The following is a 20,389-nucleotide window of genomic DNA, read 5'->3' on the forward strand; positions in this document are numbered from 1 at the left end:
GGCCTCCCCTCCAAGCTCTGGGGCCTCATGCCTAGGGGAACAGGTCACACTCATTATAGCCAGCTTTGTAGAATTTGCATTTAAATCTGAGTTGGGGGGGGGGGGTTGGGGTGCACCTGGGTGGCTCAGTTGGTTAAGCATCTGACTCTTGGTTTCAGCTCAGGTCATGGTCTCACGGTTTCATGAGATCGAGCCCTATGTCAGGCTCTGCACTGCCAGCGTGGAGTCTACTTGAGATTCTCTCTCTCTCTCCCTCCCTCCCTCTCTCTCTCTCTCTCTGCCCCTCTCCCACTCGTGCTGTCTCTGTATCTCTAAATAAAAACATAAATAAATAAATAAATAAATAAATAAATAAATAAAAATAAATCTGGTCCGGCCACTTATTGGAGCCTCATGAGGAAGTCCATTCACATCTCTGAGCCTCAGTTTTCTTGTGAGAAAAATGGGAATAATTGTCCCTGTCTCACAGGGTCCTCGTAGGGGTTAAAAACATAATGCATAGAAAGTGCTTAGCACAATGCCTGGCACAGAATAAATGCCCAGAAATGCAGGCTGTTATTATTAGTAAGATCAGCTTGCATCATGTTCTCCTAAATTCAACCTCCTTTTGAGTATTTCAGTGTCCTTTCGAGTGTCCTAAGAGTGTTTAATTATATTTAAATATAAAAATCTGAATTAAGTGAAATGCAATTAATTCGGAGACTCTTTAGACAAATGGGCTACAAATTCCTTATAATGTTCAAAAGTGGATATGCCAGAAAAGGAAGCCCACAGGGTAAAAAACAAGCTCATTCTTTGTGAAATGCTACAAATTTGACCCTTCCTTAGTAGATGCGTAACAGCAGATTAGGGGACAAAAGAATGGTATACTTGGATGGATACAAAAGTTCTCAAAAGGAGCTTGCATTTTAGGTACACTGGTTATGAAACAAATGGAAAGCTGTTTGCCTCCTGCCTACTGTCCGCCATCTCCTGACTAGGTGCTTCTATACGAGCCTAGAAGCACCAAGCCCTGGCAGAGACAGCTGAAGCCCAGAGGGGGCTCAGCTTCCACAGAGGGTGAGACGAAAGCCAGGCTTTTTGACCCCTAGCCAACCCCCCTTGACATTGCCCTGTGCCCAGTCTTGGAACGCCATCTTTTTTCCAAATTGTTCCCCTTTCCCCAGGCCTCTCTCCAGATGGGCCACCGTCACTGTGCCCAGCACTCTGTGACCCATCTTCCCATGCCCCACCAGCCCAGTTACAAATGGTGGTTTTCTGTTTATTGCTCAAAAACAAAAATCCATAAGCAAAGGCGAGGAGATTGTGGGCTGGGAGACGGCATGAAGTGGGTAGGGGCCTTGTCCCTGTTTTCCCCTACATCTCTCTTCCTGTGACTCTCCAGAGCCCAGGGGTTAGGCCTGGGGCCAGAGCGTCTGGGAAGAGGCTTCATGGCCAAGGGAATGCAGAGCTCTCAGGCAGTCCTTTGGCAGGGGGCGGCGGGGGGGGGGGGGGGGGTTGCCCTGGGCTGGAGGGGTCCCAGGAGTTGCGGGGGGCCGAGTTCCCCTCCCAGGGTCCAAAAGCCAGTAGGGCCAGAGGGGAGGGGCAGGCCCCTTGTTTGGCAACTGAGAAGAGGAGGCTTGGGCGGCAGGATGCTGGTTTATTTACTGTAGGGTCCCCAAGGGCCATCAAAGCCCCCTCGTGGGACCAGGAGACTATTTACACATCAGGGAGAAAGGGAGCCAGAGGCAAGGTCCTGTACTCCTCCCTGCCCAGGAGGGGGAGGGGAGGGGCGTCCTGGGTCCTGCGGCCTTAGTCTTGGGGTTCAGATGGAAACTTCATACTCCCGTGTATCCTGGAGACAGAGAGGTGGGATCAGTTGCTGGAGTGGGAGGGGGATGGAGGAGGGAACAAAGTGAGAGGAGGCACCCACAAGGAAGGGGAGAGACCGTGGGCTTTTTACAAATAACATCGATCGCGAGGTTTGGGAGCCAGGGGGTGGGAACAGCCAGGGGATGTTCGGTTTATCTTATAGTATCTTAAAATCACATACAAAATCAGAGTTTCTGGATTGTCTCGAACAACTGGAAGATCTGGCAACTGCGCCCGAGTCTCCACTACAGACCCGATGGGGTGCAAGGTCTCCATTTAGCCACAGTCCTCACCACCCTCTATTGTTCACACCTGACTTGCTTTGTTCATTGGCGTGGCCTTGGTAGGCAGCTGAGGTTGAAATTCCCCAGACAGGTATTACAGAGACTTTGAGAGAAGGTTATGGAGTCCTGGGGGAGCTGAGAAGTGTGGCGCTCCGGGGGCAGGGGAAGGGCTCACCCCAGCTTCATACAGTGGATTGCTGAAGTCTGACTCCACAGTGATGGGGCTGTAGGAATGGGAGCCCGAGAAGCCGAAGAGGGATTTTCCCTGTAGCCTGGGAAAGGGAGGAGATAGAGGGGCTTATCGAGAGGTGAGCCCCCAACCCCCCCTCACCCAGGCGTCTGTGCCAGGCAGGCAGGACGTCTGCCCTGGCTCGAAGCTTCCCGAGTAGGGTACTTACTTGGTGTAGTATATGTAGACGCCGCTGCCGAGGACAATGACCAAACCTAGGGGCAGCAGGATAGCCAAAGCCAGGTTCCCACCCTCCAGCTGACGCGACGGATCTGTGGTCTGGGTCACTGGGGAGAGGAGAGGCCAGTGAGTTGGGGCTGGGTCCAGCCCTGGGCTCTCCCAGCCTCCTGCCCTGGGCCTCGAACCCTGGGCCTCACCCCTCCGGGGCCTGGCCTCCTGCCCCCGGCCTCTGCCTTGCCCCCCCGACTCAGCCAGGCCTGGTTCTCCACCTGTGCCCTCACTGACCTTCCAGTTTTCGGTTGTCCAGGAGCTCCTCATAGGCCACTGCAGGGAGAGGAGGGGGAGGGGACGGGGTCTGAGCCAGGGAGGGGAGGAGGCTGGGTAGAGGCCGGGAGCCCAGGGGGGCTGGGCTGGACAGCCTGGGTCTCTCTGCCCTCTGCTCACCCTAAACTTTATCCTTCCCTTGGCGGGGGCGTGGCAGGAGTAGTCAGGGCAGGGCCTTCTTCCTCCTTCTCCAGACCCCTAAAAGTTCAGCCTTCTTGGGCAGTCTAAATGAATCAGGTCTGTGGAATTTGTCAAAAGTAGGGAAGTGGAGACTGCTCCAGAGGGCACGGGACTTCCAAGCCAAAGCCCCCTCTGCTCCATCATCCTTCAGGACAATTCTGTAATACCCGTGAGGATCAGAGCCCTCCGTAGGTGAAGGGGGAGCTCGGCAGGGTTGACCGCTGGTCTCAAATTCGCTTCCTGACTTTCCCAGCCCTGTCACTCCCCAGACACTGCTGCGCCCCCTCCGGCCCTGTCTGCCCAGGCACCTTTGCAGAGTGGGGGCTGGCTGGTCCACTGGGAGGGGTGGCCGGGCACACAGGTGATGGTGACCTCGCCGATGAGCTCAAAGCCCTCATAGCAGAAGAAGCGCAGAGACTCGCCCGCCTGGTAGTGATGTTTATACAACGTCTGATAGCCATTCTCTGGCACCCCTGGGTTCAGGCACGGCTCATACTTCACTGCAGGGCACATGTCAGTCACAGGCCGGCTCGCTGCTGAGCAGGCCACCCAGCCACCCTTCCCAGGGTGTCCCCAGACTCACAGGCACACTTGGGGACCCGGTCGCTCCACTTGGGTGTGCCTGTGTCCCGGCTGTAGCAGGTGAGTACGGCCGCCCCCTCCAGGCTGTACCCGGGCAGACAGCGGTACTGGACGTGGGAGCCAACAGGGAAGCCAGCGTCCGAGGTGGTACGGTGCCCATTGGTGATCTCACCAGGGTCGGCACAAGTCATGACTGTTGGCAGGAGGGCAAGGTCAGGGGGAACTCGGCCCTTAAAGGATCTCCCAGAAAGCTTAGGGCTGAGCCGTGGGCCGTCTTCCCTCTAGGCAAGCCCCCCCTCTCCCCCTATTTCCTCTGAATGAAGAGATCAGAAGTTGGAAAGCCCTAAACCCCCATGCATTTTAGGTTTCAGGCTTCTTCCAGAAAAGAGTGGTGGGGGCAACCCAGGCCCTCACCCTAGGGTGAAATTTGAAATATGGTGGCCCCTGTACCAGAGCAGACCAGCTACACTCCAGCACTGCCAGCCCTGCGTGGTGGATCTTGGGCGGGACAGCAGCTGCTCTCTTTAATTTTATTTTTGAGAGAGAGAGGGAGAGAGAGAGACAGGGGGGCAGGGGAAGGGGGGAGAGAGGGGGAGCATGAGCCGGGGAGGAGCAGGCAGAGAGAGAGATGAACAGAGGATCCAAAGCAGGCTCTGTGCTGACGGCAGAGAACCCAGTGTGGGGCTCGAACTCACGAACTGTGAGATCATGATGTGAGCCAAAGTCGGACACTTAACCGACTGAGCCACCCAGAGGTCCAGCAGCTGTCCTCTTTAGAGCCCTCCTGCTCAGCTCATCACTGTCCTTCCCAGCCCCTTGTGCGCTCCTACAGCCCGCCCTGCAGGTGCTTACTTACTTGTAGGAAGTAACAATCATAGCCATTTCTTGTACTTAGACCTGCACAAGGCACCCTGTTAAATGTTTTACAGCCACGGTATCCTATACCCTGATGGTCCCGAAAGGCCAACGTGTCTCCCAGGGCTCAAGGCGGTCAAATAACTGGTCCATGGCCACTCAGCCAGGTCACAGCCCCATAACACTGGGCTGAGATTCGGAGACTTGAGTCACAGCTCAGCTTCAGGCTCAATGTGCTGCCTTGGCCAGGCCCTATCCCCTGTCCCCTATCCCCTCTGGGTCCTGCCTCCGTCCCTTCCTGTCTCTGTCCCTGTCCTGTCCTGTCTGGGTTTCAGACTGGACATCCTGTGAATCCTTCCAGAGATGGGGAGCTGCGTCATCCAGAACGTTTTCCTTGTGCGCAGCCCAAATCTGCCTTCCTGAACTTAACCTCATCGGGCCCACCGTTGCCCCCAAGGACCAGGTAGAAGACCTCCCATCCCATGTCCTCGTGGCCGGCTTCCCCAAATTTGAAGAAAATGACAGCAACCACCCCTTTCTGCTATTCTAAGAGATAAACACTCCCAGCTCCTTTAAATGTCACCTCCTCTGCGAAATCTCCTGTCCCATCACTGGAACAACGACCCCCCTTCCCTTCCCTTCTTCATATTTATAGCAGCTACTACTTACTGCTGACACGCGCGCTGTGTGAACTTGATTTGCTCTTCACAGCCCCTTTTCCTATTTCACCGATGAGGCAGCCAAGGCTCAGAGATGTTAAGCACTTTGCCCCAAATCATCCCGCAGTTACCACTGTGCAATATTCTGAGTTATTTAAGCGTCTGTCCCCCTCCTGGACTGTGAGCTCCGCCAGGGTCGGGAGGGACCCCAGACCCTCTGCATAACCCTAACCCCGCATGGGGCTTCAAAGACTGCATTAAAACAAACCGAATTCTCTGACCAGCCTCGGCCCTAGTACAGTGACTCCCCGTAAGGTCAAAGGTTAGGGACTGAGAGACTGGAGCAGGGTCTAGAACGAAAAGAGCAAGCGGGAGCTGACCGGGAAGGCCGGGAGGGGTGGAACTCGGCCTCAGCAGAGGCGGGGCCAGTAGGCTGTGGGGCGGGGCCGCGAAAAGGTGAGGCTGAGCCCAGGGCACGCGGGGTCAGAGCCCAGAACAGTGCACTTGAGGGATGCCGCCCGGAGATGAGAGTGGGTCCAGAGGGGACAGTTTTGGGACACCGAGGATCGGAGGAATGGACCCCAAAGGGAAAGGGGGACGGGGCCTGAGCAAGATCTGGGCAGAATCCAGAACGAAGGGATGAAACGCGGCCGGGATAGGGGCGGGGACACAAAGGGACCGAAGCGGGACGCAGAGGGGTCTGGTGGCGCCCAAGCTGAGCCGCGAAACCCAGATGGGGAGGGGCGGGGCCACGAGAGATGTGGGCGGGGCCCGAACTCACTCTTTTGGCAGGCGGGCGGCGCTGCGCTCCAGGACAGGTCCCACTGGCAGGTGAGAATGTCGGAGCCGAGGAGCTCGTAGCCAGGCTCGCACTGGTAAGTAAGCACGGTGCCCCGGATCAGGTCCCCGTGGGAGGCTGTCCTCCAGCCCCACTCCGGGGGTGGCAGCTCGGGGCACGTGTCGTTCCTCGGGACCTCTGCAGGGGAAAGACAGAGAGTTTGGATACTACCCTGCGAATGACTCGGGGAGCCCTTCCAGCCTCAGGGACCTCGACCTCCTCCCGCGATCTCTGGCCTGCCGGACCCCTGCCCATTTCAGGAGCTTAGACCTCGATACCTTTGAAGTGCAACACGAAACCCTGCCCCAGGCCTGGGTTTGGGGGCCCTGGCGGTGCCTGGAACTGCAGCGTGAGGTCGGGCCCAGAGGAGAGGAGGCGGCGGCGCGGTTGGGGTCCCCGCAGCTGGGCCAGGACTCGGGCGCTGGGACCGTCCCCGTCGAACAGTGTCAGCATGTCCCCTTCGCGCACATTCAGGCTGCGGGGAGTGGGACCAGATAAGGGGGCTGGGTTATGATCGGCCCCTCCTATCCGGTTCTGCCCAATCCCTAACTCAGTTCATTAGTAACCCTACCTACTCTCCAGCCCTGCCCACATTCTTCCATCTCAGGCCCGCCCCGACTTTTGACCAATTTTGGGCTTCTCTGTGCTAACCACTCCAGGTTCCACCTGTTCTGTGGCTCTTCCCAGTTCCTGCTTCCCCATTCCCAGTCCAACTCCTTGCGACGACCTCGCACTCTCTGGTCCCTCCTCCATCACGTGGTGAGCCACAGTCTCGCACAAGCCCCGCTCTGACCAATCACAGGCCATGTTCATTTACCACCAGCCCAACTCCAGGCCCCACCTGAGTATCTGCAGGCCCGCTTCTGGTTCGTCACGTGACCACCTCACACCAAATCAGCTCACCGGATTCTCCTCACACCCACACCCACCTCTGGTGCTGGTGGTGATACAATAGCTTGGGCCTGGGTCCCTGGAAGTTACTCCAGGGGCGGCCTCAGAAACAGCCAAAGAGTGGGAGACTCCAGGCCAGAACCCCCTGTTCACTATTACCCACCCACCCCCCCCCCCAGCCGCAGAAGACTGCAGTAGCCCATTTCCTTGTCCAAAATCGCCTGGCTAATAATTTGTACCTAGGTCTACCCGACAACGCACTCCCCCATCCTGAACCCTTAGTTGCCTCTTTCATTAGATCGTATATTCACCAAATCTCATGTAAACGTGCAAGCCGGCCAGGCTCAGAATGCAGGCTAGGCTGTTGTCATACCACGCTTCACCGACCCACGCCCGCCGCACCCCTGCAGCACCCAAACGTACATCTCCACTTGGAGCAAGATGCGCTTCTCTTCTTGGACATGTAGGCCCCACACGCAGTCCTGGCCGGGGCTATAGCTCTGGGGCCAGTCAGGAGAGAGGACCACACCAGCTGCCTCTGACAGCTCCCCTCCACACATGGCTAGGGTGGAAGGGGGGGGAGGGTCGTCAGATTCAGAACCCAGGTGGGAGGGCGGTCTCCAGTTCACCACAGACCTCACCGTTCCCAACTGCATGCACTAGACCACCTCACAGGTTTCCTGTTATCTATTAAGACACCTGTTTCTCGATGTACCCAGTCCTGTTGTACCCAATCCCCAGCCCTGCTCTCAATTAGCCCTGCCCATGCTCCAGCCTATGCATTACCCACCCCCCCAACCCATAACTTAGTTCTATTTCTAGCTCTTCAAGACATTTGGGTTGTGACCCCTAAGTTTTGTAACAAACACACCAGTTATTTAGTTAAGAAAACTATTTCTGAAAGGGACAGGGATTTGCCCAAGGCCTGGGTTTATTAGGTTTGGAGAGGCAAGTCTCCTCCCTGAATGGCCTTCCTAAGATTCCCAGCCCGGGGAGAGTCTGTAGACTGAAGGACCTCCTGCCGATGTCGAGGGCTCACCCTTGCAGGCTGGCTCTGTGTCGTTCCAGTGGGGCTCTGTGGGATCCACACATTCGATGGCATTGGGGGGGCCCGGGGGCTCTAGGGCATATCCTGGGAGGCACGAGAAGGTGGCCAGTGCCCCTGGGCGGTACTCAGGGTCCGTGGTGGTGACATTGCCATGTGCCAGGAAGGGGGCGAAACAGCGATCTTCTTCAAAGGCTAGAGAGGAGTCAGTCACAGAAATTAAGCATTAAGATAGGTCTCAGGGGTCTCAGACTGGGGGGACTTAGGCTGAATTCAAGTGTCGTTTGGCCATTCCGTGGTCTGTTTACAATGGAATGCTTAGGGCTTAACTTTCACTCTCCAGTCTCCTCCAAACCCTAACACTTCTCATTTACACATTTCTGTTACCTTCCTGGCCTCTGGAGGAAAACTGCTAGGCTAGTCAAATCCCAGCTCCCATTCTACAGATGAGGAAACTGAGGTCCAAGGACAAAAAGTCACTTGCCCAGTGTCATACACTAGGGCAGTGGCAGAATCAGGTCTCAGACTCACATGGCATGATTCCCAGATAGAGACACTTGGTTTTAGAAACTCCAGAGGAGGGAGAGGAAAGGGTGCCTTTGGAGAACTGGCTCATGTAAGTGTGCTCTCCCCTCAAAAATAGCAGATTCTGATTACCCCTGATCATCCATGCTGTGGCTAGAATCCAAAAGTGCAGTGAATGCAGAAGCTACTCAATTTTGATTTTGGACTAAGTCAGCAAAAATAAACATTTGGAGAGCATTTTAGTTTTGGCCCACGTGATCATATCTTAGCTGCAAAACTATACGTGAAGAGGAATCTGAAGCTCATGGAACAGCAATGACCCACAACTAGGGAGGCAGGCCTTAAACCTGGAACTCTTTTCACATTTTCAAAGACAAAATGCAAATTATTTTTTAGATCCACTGTTGTAGTTTACTGTTATTTAACCCGATGAGGTTAAGTGTCATGTCCAAATCCTATGCACCCATCAGGGCCCAGTGCCAATTCCATTTCTCCCTTGATTCATACCAGAGACCAGCCCCTCCCATCTCTGAGCATTTCCTTTTCTTTATCTCTCTCCTGCTACTGTTTGCACAAATCCTCTGCTCCAGTCACACTGAAATTTCCTGTTTCCCAAACATACCAGGCCTTTCTATGACTCTTTACTATTGCTCACACTGTTCCTTTCACCTGAGATGCTCATCCCTAATCTCCCTCTTTTATTTATTTATTTTTTTAAGTTTATTTATTTATTTTGAAAGAGAATGAGTGGGGGAGAGGCAGAGTAAGGGAGAGAGAGAATCCCAAGCAGGTTCCACACTGTCAGCACAGAACCCCACTCAATGCTCCAACTCACGAACCATGAGATCATGACCAGAGTGGAAACCAAGTCAGACCCTTAACCGACTGAGCCACCCAGGTGCCCCTAATCCCCCACTTTTAAAATTCTCTCTATCCCAGAGCCTGGCCAGTAGGTAGAGTATGAGACTCTCAAAATTCTCTCTATCCTGTAAAGGTGTTCAAACACCTCTTCTCCCATGGTCGGCTCACCTCCTTGTTTCTACCTGTCCAGCATCCGGTCCCCCTTCTTCTGTTTACAGCACTCCTTTTTTCATTTTGGGATACATGCCTCCCCGGTCAATGAGGTCCGGTTGGGGCCAACTCTGGATGGTTATGTGATGTGGATCTGCCAATCCTAACACCACCTGACCCTAGCTTTAATGAGGCTCGAGCGTAGGCACATGACCTAAGCCAGGGAAATGAGAGCCCTTCTTGGCATTTCTGCTGAGAAAGTGCTATACTTTCTCTTTCTGGTTGACTTACTAAGTTGGTGGTTTATCAGTCAGAACTGCTAGGTCCACCACATATGAGAGCCTGACAATGAAGCCAACGCAGAGCAAAGAACTGAGAGATTAAGGTAATTGGCCTCTTGGCTATGTATCTAGAGCCAGCCATATATGAAACTTAAAGAGAAAAAGCCACTTCAGGAATTAGAAGGGGTCCATCAGAGGGGATTTTTAGAGTTTTGGGGTGGGAAAGCAAGTTAGGTTCCAGGGATCCAAACACAGAGATGAACAGGGACAGTGTTTGTGCTTGTGACTGTACCTGGCCATCAGGAAGAGGGGAGAGTGCAGGAGTTGGGGCCCCGAGAGGAGGGCGGTTACCTTCAAATCGGAGGCTTAGCAGCAGGGGATTGGCAGGTGTCTCTGAGAGCAGCTCCACATACAGGGACTGGGCATCACTGATGAGACCCCGCTCTGGGACATCATCCATGTCTGAGTCATAGATGACTGGGGAGAGGGGACTGCCCCCTGAGCGCACCATTAGCCTGAGATGGACAGAAGGGTCGTCAGGAGCTCAGTTTCCCCTCAGAAGCTGCCCCACCTCTTGCCAGGCTCTCCTCACTCATTTTCAAGCTATTGTTTTCAAAGGTCGACTACATGCCAAGTACTCTAAGCCTTTACACATTTTGTCTCATTTAATTTTCACAAGAGCCCTTGAGTGGGTACTCTTTATTACTCCTTACTTTAGAGATGAGGACACGGAGGCCCAGAAAGAGTAAATAACCTGCCCAACATCACACAGCAACTCGTGGCAGAGCTGCGATAGCAGTTAGATAGAGGGGGTACCAATGATGATGAGGATGCCAAGCACATTTACAGTGCTCTCTGTGGGCCAGGCATCCTTCTAAGTATTTCATGTGTCTTAACATGTATCCTCGCAGAAACCTTCAAAAGGAGGTCCTATTATTGCCACTCTACAGGAGAGGAAACTGAGGCACAGAGAAGTTCAGTGATTCATCTAAGTTGACACAGCTATACTGCCTAAGAAAGGGAAGGACCAATCTGTATTTGACACAAATTTTAACTGGGATCCACCCCAGACCTGTCTGACCACCCCTTGCAGCCTCCCTGTTTCCCAGAGGTGGGGACCTCTGACTCAAGGCGCAGATCCTCACCGGTCATTGTCCTCATCCAGTGAGACCCTCTCGAAGTGCAGGTGAAGCCGGCGTCCCTCAGCTGCTTCAATGACCCAACGGCAGGTGAGGTTGGGCCCTGCCGCTCCCCCAGGCTCAGGGGACACGATGCGGCCCAGTGTAGCATTGTGGATGGTGCCACCACAGGATGCTGTGGGGGGGGGGGATATGTTAAGGTGACTTGTCCTCCTGTCTTCAGAGCTGTTACATCCACACCTTTGGTTGGGACCTGGCCTCAGGGTGCCCTACAGGCTCACGGCAGAGGACAGGACATTTCCAGGCCACCACTCAGGTAGGGAACCAGCCCTAAAATAGGAAACCCCAGAATGGACACCTCCTAGGATGGAAATCCTGCTAATATGAACACTCTCCAGATGTGGATACCCTGGCATCTGGAGTTATGGGGGATCCCCCAAATTGAAGCCCTCAAATGGAAAATCTTCCAGACAGGATCACCAGGATGAAGACTCTCCAGGATAGATAGAGACCCTCTAGATATGGACCTCAAGAATGGTTTCCTTGAGGATGAGGAGTCCCTAAGAGAAGAGGCAGCCAGAATGGTGACTCCCCAAATGGAAACCCTCTAGGCAGGACATCCCCAGATAGAGACCCCCAAGAATGGAGATTCTCAGAGGATAGGGACATTCAGTGTAAGGAGCTCCAGATGGAGACACCAGGATAGGGACTCTTCTAGGCAGAAACCACTTCAAGATGGATGTTCCCCAAAGATGGAGATGCCCAAGATAGTACCCTCCCAATGGGGCTCCCAGGACAGGCCCCACTTAGCATGCAGGAGACTCACCCATACAGCTGGGGGGTTCACCACTCCAGGCTGGCCGGGTGCCATTGAGGCAGATAAGGGTCTCCTCACCCTGCAGCTGGTAGCCCGAATCACAGTGGAAGGTGGCAGTACCCCCAGGGTGCAGGTCTGTCACGCTCACATCCCCATGGGTCGGCCGGGGAGGGAAGCCACAGCTCAGGAGATAGGCTGGATAAGGCAGAGCAGGGAGAAGGACTCTTTTCTCCAGGCCACTCTCACCAATCACCCAGCACTTCCTTCCCCCTTTCCACATCCCCCTGGAGGCACAGACTGGCTCCTTACTGGAGTTTTCACATGGCTACTTGGTCTAATGAAGAGATAACTTCAATATCTCTTATCTCCCCTAATCTTTGTAATCTACCCACTTTGGCTTCCATTTTAGAGATGAAGTATCTGAGATTCAAAGACATTCTGACTGTGGTACATATTTGGTGTGTGACCTCGGGCAAATCAGTTGACCACTCTGAACCCATCCAGCTCTAATAATAACAAATAGTATTTCCAGAGCCTGTTCAGCTGCTAAGGTGAGTTTATGCAGCACTTTTGAGGTAGCCAGAGTAAGACTGTGATACGTTTTCCAGATGTAGAAATTGGTTACTAAGTGCCTCACCATGTTTTCTCCCTCCTTTAAAAGCATTTTTTTAATGTTTTATTTATTTTTGAGACAGAGAGAGCATGAGTGGGGGAGGGGCAGAGAGAGAAGGGGACACAGAATCTGAAGCAGGCGTCAGGCTCTGTGCTGACACGGGGCTCAAACCCACGAACCGTGAGATCATGACCTGAGCCAAAGTCAGAGGCTTAACCAAGTGAGCCACCCAGGCGCCCCTATGCTTTCTCCCTTCTACACACATACAGACTCTCTTCCACGGAGGCGCGTGGTGGTAGGATTCCCTTAGCTTTCATCCAGAGGAGCCACATGAAACTCCTTTAGGAACTTTGACCATCTTGTCATTAAAGACCTTCATACTCAGTGCCCCCTAAATGAATCCTCCAGTGAAAGTGAAGTGCTAGGGAAAGCTTTGCTTTCCTTTGTTTCTCTCCTCCTCTCTTGCAGTGAGAACTATCCAATCTCTCTTTTTGTGCTGGCTGCTAAGACGCTCGGAACCAGATCGAGGCTTGTCCCTAGCAACAAGGGCCTGTCCATCCACGTCTATTTTTTCATCCTTAATACGCACTTCCTGGCACCAATTTTCTTCTTATTTTATTTAATTTTGCTGTGTTCTTTTTTGAAAGCCTCCTGAAAACCTTGTGGAATCCTATGAGAGAAATAAATAGAAAGTGACTTTGGGGATGCCTGGCTGGCTTAGTCAGATGAGCATGCGACCCTTGATCTCAGGGTCATTAGTTTGAGCCCCATGTTGGGTGTAGAGACTAATTAAATAAGAGAAAGAAAGAACGAAAGAATGAAAGAAAATAGGAAGGAAAGGAAGGAAGGGAGGAAGGAGGAAAGAAGGAAAGAAGGAAGGAAGGAAGGAAGGAAGGAAGGAAGGAACAAAGAAAAAGAAAGGAAGAGACTTGGTAGTAAACAATGGACTCTAAATTTGGTCCTGACACAGTTCTGTGTGTCTGTTTCAGACCAGTCACAGTTCATCAGGAAGGGCTGCCAGGCGGAGGTGCACCAAAGCTGGGTCTCTGTAGCAGGGGTAGGCTCTGGGTAACCGTGCTGGGAAGGTACCAGTTTGCCTGGGCCTTTGTTTTTGCTAACTCTCCAGCCCTAAGTGATTCTGTCAGAGACCTGGTCTCTCCCTACTTCAAAATTCAATAAGCATTTCCTTGGCTGGGTGCTGGGCACAGAGAGGCGAAAAGGGCCCCCAGGCTTTGCCCTTCGGGAGTTCACAGTCTATGAAGACAAACACAAAAACCTTCTAGAATACAGTGGTTTAAGTACATATTAGCCTCTTGATGACTCTCCACAGTTAGCAGAATCAAGTCCAAATGCTTTGGGTTGACATTCAAGTGCCTTCCATAGCTGTGTCCAGCGCAACACTCCCAGCGTCAGGTCTTAGCACCCGCAATCTGTATATCCTACACAATATAATTTTGTGACTTCCATATCTTTTCACACCATTTCCCCCACCTGCAAAGCCCTCTTCTCGCCCTTTTTCATTTCTCAAGGAGTAACTTAAGAACCACCTCTTCCAGGAAGTCTTCCTCACCCCTCCCCTTTCCAATTGAGTTTGTTTCTTTCTTGCCTCCTCACATGCACCTGCATAATCTTATCATCACATTGCTGTCTATTGCCATGATGAGACAGAACCACGCCTTATTTATTTTGTCTCCCCAAAGCCTAGCCTAACTGGTCCACTGATGCGGCAGCGAAGAGGGTTTTTGGAACAATACACAAGAGCACTGGATTTGGAACCGGGCAGACCTGAGTTCTGGGTCCAGCTCCAAGACTTATTAGCTGTATGACCTTGAGCAGGTGATGTCACCTCTAGGGCCTGTCACCTGTAAATGGCAGTAATAACCACTATCATTGACAACTGGCCTTCAGGTTAAAGGAAAGAAACACGCAAAGCACCTGACACATAGAAAGTACTCAGAAAAGCTTAATCACTTGCCACTCCATCTCAATTAATGAATGCCTCAGAGTCAGGGCTGGGGACTGACTGCTGACTCTGCAATGAACTTACAGGTGGTTTAGCATCCATCTGACCTTTCATCCTCTCAGAGCTGGGGGTCACTCTCAGGGGTGCTGGGAGATGCAAAGGAAACCACAGTTGGCGCAGGGGTTTTGTAAATGGGAACGCTCGCTGGGCTTGGGGCAAGCAGTGATGGAGCCTTTGGCCTTTCAGAGAAGCTAATGAGGCCACTTTGGACCAGAGGCCCTAGCTAGTGCAGACTGGGGAGCGCTTAAACAGGGCCTCGGTCCCAAAGGTGCCCTGAGAAGCTGCAAAGCAGGGAAGACCGAGGCAGGTAATGAAGGCCAATTTATGCAATAGCCCTGCTTCCCCAAATGTTCTACTTAGTCTAAAGAGTCCTATTTTCAATGCCCTAGGGAAGTGGCTGCTTAAGAGAGCCAGCGGGGAGCCATTTTGTAAAATCGGAAGTCCTGCCCTGGGCCCGGGCCCTGGGCCATGCCCTTGCTTCCTGCTGATCCGACCACCAGTTACATGGCCCCCACCTCACTGGGTTCTCCGCGAATAGGTCTCTCCACCTTGCACACATGAGCCCCTGGGGCTGGGCAGAGGCCTCAGGAGAAACTCGAAAGGGTGTGAGGAAGGGGTACGGGCGCTGTGTGAGCTGGATAAAGCCCACAAGGGAAACGGGGGGCAGCAGAGCACACAAGAGGCAGGCAAGGCCATGAGGTGATGTAAATGGGGACATTGGCCCCAAACATAGTTCCCTCTCTGTTTTCCAAGGAACACAGGGACTTTGGAGATGGCAGCAGGGTCCGGAATGGGACAGTGGGCTGGGACTGTTGCCTCATACACACGTGTATGCTAGAACATACCCTTGCACTGTGGGAAGGTTCCCGTACACACGGGTGAGCACCAATGTCCACCTGTCTGTAGGCTGTCTGTGGGTGGTTGCTCATGAATGCAGTTGTGCCTCTTACGCCCCCCAAACCCAGCAGGATCTTTCTAGGCCACAAATCTGAGGCTGTCACTGTCTTGCTTAAAACCTCTCAATCCATCTCCGTGCCCCTTGCAGGATAAAGTCATCTGTACTCCTTACTGAAGCTGATAAGGCCCCTCATGATCTGAATCCAACCTACCTCCCAGTCTGGTCTCTTAGAGCCTGCTTCCCGCCCACCACTTTCTGGGTTTTTCTGTAGCAACAACTGACATTGCTGAGCTCTCACTCTGTACGAGACACTATTTTAAGCACCTGACATGTATTAGTTAATTTGATCTTCCTAATAATGCCATGAGCTAAGTATTATGATCCCCACTTTTCAGGTGAGAAGTGAGGCACAGAAAGGTTAAGTAACTCGCCCCAGGTCACACAGCTAAGACAATTCTGTCTTCCATGCTGAATCACTTCAACTCCTCAAGGAGGCCATGCTTTTTCATCCGTCAGGACACTTGCCTCTTTCTCCCCCTCCCACCTTCCCCTAGTAGCTCATCTTTTAGTTCCCAGCTTAGTTACCTCCTCCAAGAAGGTGTCCCTGTATCCCTTAGGAGAAATTTAAGTCCCTTTGAAATTTGTTCCCTCTGCCTGTGTTTCCTTCATCATAGGGATATAGGTCCGAATCTCACTGAATTATAATCATCCTGATTACTTGCCCATCTCTTTACCTAGATTCTGAGTTCCTTGATGATTTACATCTAGCTTGTTCATTTCTCCCTCCAGGGATAACACAGGGCCGGTATGAAACGGGTGCTCAATAAACATTTGTCGAGTGAATGGGTGAACTGCCACCTGGATGTGTGCACACCCAGACACAGGTCTGTGAGTGTGTGAAATAAGTATATGTAGATCTCCTCTATGGGCTCTGCCCCCAGGGTCCTAGCCAGGAGGAAAGGCTCCTGGTGATGTCCCTTGTGCCCAGTGTGGCCCCTCCCCTTCCACCAGCACCCCAGACTCCTCACCCTGATAGTGGATCCTGAAGCCACCGCCCCTTGGGACCCGTGGACTCTGGAAGTGCAGGAGCAGTCGGTTGGTTGGACTCCTAAGGACCTGTCCTTCTCCCAGCATGGAGGAGTTGGCCAGGAGTCGGGGGGCCAGGCCTGGGGACCCCCCACCAGCCAGCACCAGGAGTTCCTCCTCCCGAGACAGGTTCAGCGTCTGCACCTAAAGAAGCCAGACCCAGACCCCCCGGGACAAGTCAGTGAGGGTGGGTGACCCCTAAGTCCCCCACCCCTTGCCTTCCCCTCCCTTGCGTGTGGCAGCCAAATATCACTGTGACATCGGTCAAATTATAGAACTCTAGGAGAGTCTTTGAGATCCTCGGAAAACAGGCCCATTTCAGTTAGGAAACAGGTTCTCTGGTTCCCAGGCCAAACTTGTGCACACCCCTGGGCCTAGAGGAAAGGGCTTGGGGGCTTCAAAGTCCAGTTACCTGGATCTCAATGCCATAGCCAGGGTAGACATGGATGCTGTATGTGCAGTCCAGGAGCCCCAAGGTGCGGCTGGCTGCGCTCCCCAAATCTGGAGACTCCACATGCCCTTCGCCCTCAGAGATGTTGTTATTACACAGAACTGAAGAGATACAAGTGGCTGGAGTTGGGAGAATCCCTGTGTTCTTGCCCCCCCAGCCAAGCAACTCTGGGGGTCCTCACCTGTCTTGGCCCCAGCACCCCTCTCACCACCTTTATCCGGTGCTCCCTCTCCACCCTCCCCCTCCCCCATGCCCACAACTCCCTTCCCCAACCGTAATGGAGATAAAACACATAGAGAGGTGCTGGTACATAGCAAGGGCATATGAATGCCAGCCTTTATTATTATTGAGCGGAAGCCCAGACCCCTTCTTCCACACGATCCCAGCAGCCTCTCCCCCTGCACACCCGCTCCTCTCCCACATTCGTACTCTTGCACACTGTCCCCATCCCCTTTCGCTCGCCTCACCTGGGCTGGTCACCGTGGTGGTAACAGTTGTCGTGGTGATGATGGTGGTCGTGGTCTCCTCCTCTCCTCCCTCAGGCCCGAGGGGTGGGCCTGGGGAGGCGGGGCCAGGAAGGGGCGGGGCCGTAGTTCCTGGGGGCGGGGTCAGCAGCTCTGGTGCGGTGGGGCCTGCCCCCCTGCCCCCTTTAGGGGTTACGGCTGTTGTCAGAGGCCCTGTCCCTGGCTCAGTGGCCCGTGGCAGGGAGGGCGCTGCAAGAGTCTGGCCGGCTGGAGGGGTGGCTAGTGTGGGGTCTGGATCAGATCCTGGGACAGTGCAACGGAAGTCAGGGCACAGAAGGAGCAAATTGGGGGGCCATGGGTAGGGAGCAGGGCTGAGGGAAACTGGGGGCTCCCCCACTGAACCCCAAATACCTCCCCCACAAGGTGCAGGCCCCCCCCCCACGTCTCCCTTCCCCACCCGAACTTTGAGCCTCCTCCCAAGGCGTCCACAGCCTGACCCCCCATCCCTCGCCACCTCTCTGCCTAGGTCCTTCCACTCTGACAGTCTCCTTGAGCCTCTCCATGCCTCCCCCTTCAGATCCGGCTCCCCTTCCTGTGTACCCCTTTCTCTCTCCTCTCTCTCTCTCTTTCGCTGTCTCTGGAACTCTTCTCTGTTTAGTATTCCCGTGGCTCTCTGACTTTATGAGTCTAAATCTGCTACTCTCTGCATTTCTCTCTCTTTCTGTGTCTCTCTCCCCCTTGTTCCTCCGAATCTGGTTCTCTGAGTTTCCATCTGTGTTTCTCTCTGATGGTCTGTTTTTCTGTCTGGCTCTGTCTCTTGATCATTCTGTCTCGATTTCCCTGGGTCTCTGCCTATGCCCAGTTTTGACACGCTCTAACCATCACTCTCTGAACGTCACTGGCTTGGGTTCCCATCTCCCTGAGTTTATTCCCTCCCTCTCTGTATGCCACTCGTGCCACTCTGGGGGCCTCACCCGGCAGGTAGCCCATCTCTGGACCCCTCCTCAGCAGGGCCCCATGGAGCAGCTCAGCCAAAGCCTCGGAGGCTACTGTGGGGGCCTCACTTCCGGGCTCTGGCAGTACCTCTTCTTCCTTCAGGGGCAGACCTAGGAGATGAAGTTGTGTGAGCCCTTCCACTGCCCCACACTCTTTCCTTCTCTAGAAAGATCTTTTCCAGAGCTCTTCCCCTCTCCCCAGTCAACAGGGCCTGCAGGAGCTCAGAGGGTCCCAGACTGGGCTGAGAGCCAAGATTGGAGGAGGGGCTCCCAGCTGCCTCACACACTCCTGCACCTTCCCCTCTCCCCCCACCCCCCAGGCTGAGTGGGCCTTCAGTGAACCCTGGACAGCGCCAGCAGCGAGGCCACAGTGCTACCTTCATTTTCCCCTCACTGGTGCTCTTCCCCAACCCTGGAGCTCTGCAGAGGGTCTGGCAGTACCTCCCAGCCCTTGCTTCCGCAGTGCCCAGCTTTCTTTCTGGGTTTCTGTCTCTGCAGTGTGGTGTTCTCTCTCTCTTTCTCTCTCTATGTCTCTCTCTCTCTCTCCCTCTCTGCAGTCTCTGCCAGCTTCCCTGGAGTCTGGCGAGGGGTCAGATTAGAGGACTGAATATTTGGTCTCTGGTCTCTGAGCACTGCCTCTGTTCATCTGTCTTTGTCCATTCGTCCAAGAGCGTTTGTGTGTGCAGTGCCTGGCGTTTCTCCCACCACCTCCGTGTCCCACCCAGGTACCCTGCATGCTTCATGCCGCCTCCGCAGACATCCCCCCAACTTCCCCAGCCCTTCTTCCTGTATTTAACACCGCCCCTGGCTCTGGTAAAAGCTCCCCTCATTCATTCCCCCACCTCTTCAGTATTGGGGGTTAGGGCTCCAGGCACCAGCGAGAAAGCCCTGGCTTGCCCCTTCCCCATCAGCTGTACCCCTCCCCTCTCCCAGAAGCTCAGAAAGCCCAGGATGTTCAGAGAAAGGATGGCAGAAGACCCAGCTGAGGACCTTCCCCGGGCCTACCCCCACGCTCCCATGTCCTTACCCTGAATCCAGGGACAGCTCAGCAGAATTAGGAACAGCAGCTGGGGAGGCGGCGGGTGCTGGACCCTGGGAGTCCCCATGGCGACTCACACAGATTTCTCTCCTCTGCGTCTCTCCTAAATAATCTGTCACCTTTCCTCCGTCTCCTTTTATCTTTCCCTTTACTTATTTATTTTTTTCCCTGCTAGCATGGAGCAAGAAAGACAATTTCTCTGCCCCTTGGGATGGAGGGGCAGAATTGGGCTGGAGGTCGCCTGGATCCCACCCCTCCTTGCCCAATCTCCTCTGTCTTCTGCTCTCGGGTCTGTGGGAGAGGGGGCGCGGCTCCGGCTGCAGGGGGTGGGACCAAGAAGGCCGAAGGGGCCGGGTCGCTTGGGTTACCCTCTCGCTCGGGCGCCTGGGCCCCCCCCAGCTGGCTGGATCCCAAGCTGGGGGAGTGGGGAGAGGCAAGACAGCTTCAGGGGGTCTGGGGTGGGGTCGAGGATCAGGAGGGTCCCTACTGTGCTCTAGCGGGGCTTGGCGGGGAGGGGAGGGGGTTGCGGAACCTGGAGAGCCGAAGCTCGGGCACAGGAGCTGCGGGAGGGAGAAGCTGAGAAAGGTGTCGAACCCACGTCAGATCCTGGGGACGGGCGAAGGGAGGGGCCGGGATTTATTTGGGGGCGACGGGGAGGGGGGAGGGAGAAGGAGGAAGTGCAGATGGAGGAAGGAGGGACCACATGAGCCAGACCGTAATCCTCACTCCCGCGGCCCCTAGGGGAGGCAAAGGAAACTCTGGTCCTAGCTGTAATTACAACCTCTTCCCCCAGCCTTTCCAGCACATCTGGAATCTGAATCTCCTCTTCCCAGGGTGCCGAGGAGCGGCACAGCTGGGTTCACGCTTGCTCGGCTCCCCAGTATGCCCCCTACCCACATCCAGGAACCCCACCCCCCACAGGACTTCCCTTTCTGTTTTACAGCTCATGTGCAATGGGCTCCCCTCTTCCAGGAGAATGGCAAGTTTACACGTTTATGAGAAGTCGCAGGGGCGACAGGCCGCGATCTGGGGAGGGGAAACCCCTTCTCTTACATTCACGACCCCGGCCAGCGGCCAGGCAGCTTCAACTTTGATTTTTTTTCTCCTGGCCTCTGTCACCACGCCTCTG

The 20,389-nt window shown here is 54.1% G+C and overlaps 1 protein-coding gene across 3 annotated transcripts; it reads right to left on the bottom strand.

Annotated features, from left to right (window-relative positions):
- Positions 1–1,247: 1,247 nt before the first annotated feature.
- Positions 1,248–20,048, bottom strand: SEZ6L2 (seizure related 6 homolog like 2). Of its 3 annotated transcripts, none has more exons than XM_043560101.1 (18): positions 19,249–20,048; positions 18,201–18,332; positions 17,230–17,529; positions 16,724–16,863; positions 16,254–16,455; positions 11,701–11,886; positions 10,881–11,049; positions 10,087–10,250; positions 7,913–8,113; positions 7,297–7,435; positions 6,261–6,457; positions 5,926–6,120; positions 3,632–3,823; positions 3,357–3,548; positions 2,830–2,868; positions 2,534–2,651; positions 2,311–2,432; positions 1,248–1,834 (listed from the first exon to the last, which is right to left on the bottom strand). In XM_043560101.1, exons 1-17 carry the CDS (start codon positions 19,325–19,327, stop codon positions 2,318–2,320), a joined length of 2,760 nt encoding a protein of 919 aa, XP_043416036.1. In that variant the 5' UTR covers positions 19,328–20,048; the 3' UTR covers positions 1,248–1,834; positions 2,311–2,317. The 3 variants fall into 3 exon arrangements, with proteins under 3 accessions (XP_043416036.1, XP_043416035.1, XP_043416037.1); XM_043560100.1 differs by having other exon boundaries at positions 2,311–2,407; positions 19,249–20,044; XM_043560102.1 differs by lacking the exon at positions 2,830–2,868 and having other exon boundaries at positions 2,311–2,407; positions 19,249–20,044.
- Between the last annotated feature and the right edge of the window lie 341 nt (positions 20,049–20,389).

Source organism: Prionailurus bengalensis, chromosome E3, assembly GCF_016509475.1.
Source record: "Prionailurus bengalensis isolate Pbe53 chromosome E3, Fcat_Pben_1.1_paternal_pri, whole genome shotgun sequence".
Classification (NCBI taxonomy): Eukaryota; Metazoa; Chordata; class Mammalia; order Carnivora; family Felidae; genus Prionailurus; species Prionailurus bengalensis.

Excerpts from the sequence above, each read along its gene's own strand:
- SEZ6L2 (XM_043560100.1), bottom strand. The coding sequence starts at position 19,327 with ATGGGGACTCCCAGGGTCCAGCACCCGCCGCCTCCCCAGCTGCTGTTC. Across the intron at positions 11,887-16,253 it reads CTTCAGGATCCACTATCAGG|CCTATCTCCTGAGCTGTGGC; the intron begins GTGAGGAGTCTG and ends TGCCTTATCCAG. Across the intron at positions 11,050-11,700 it reads TGAACCCCCCAGCTGTATGG|CATCCTGTGGTGGCACCATC; the intron begins GTGAGTCTCCTG and ends CCCCCCCCACAG.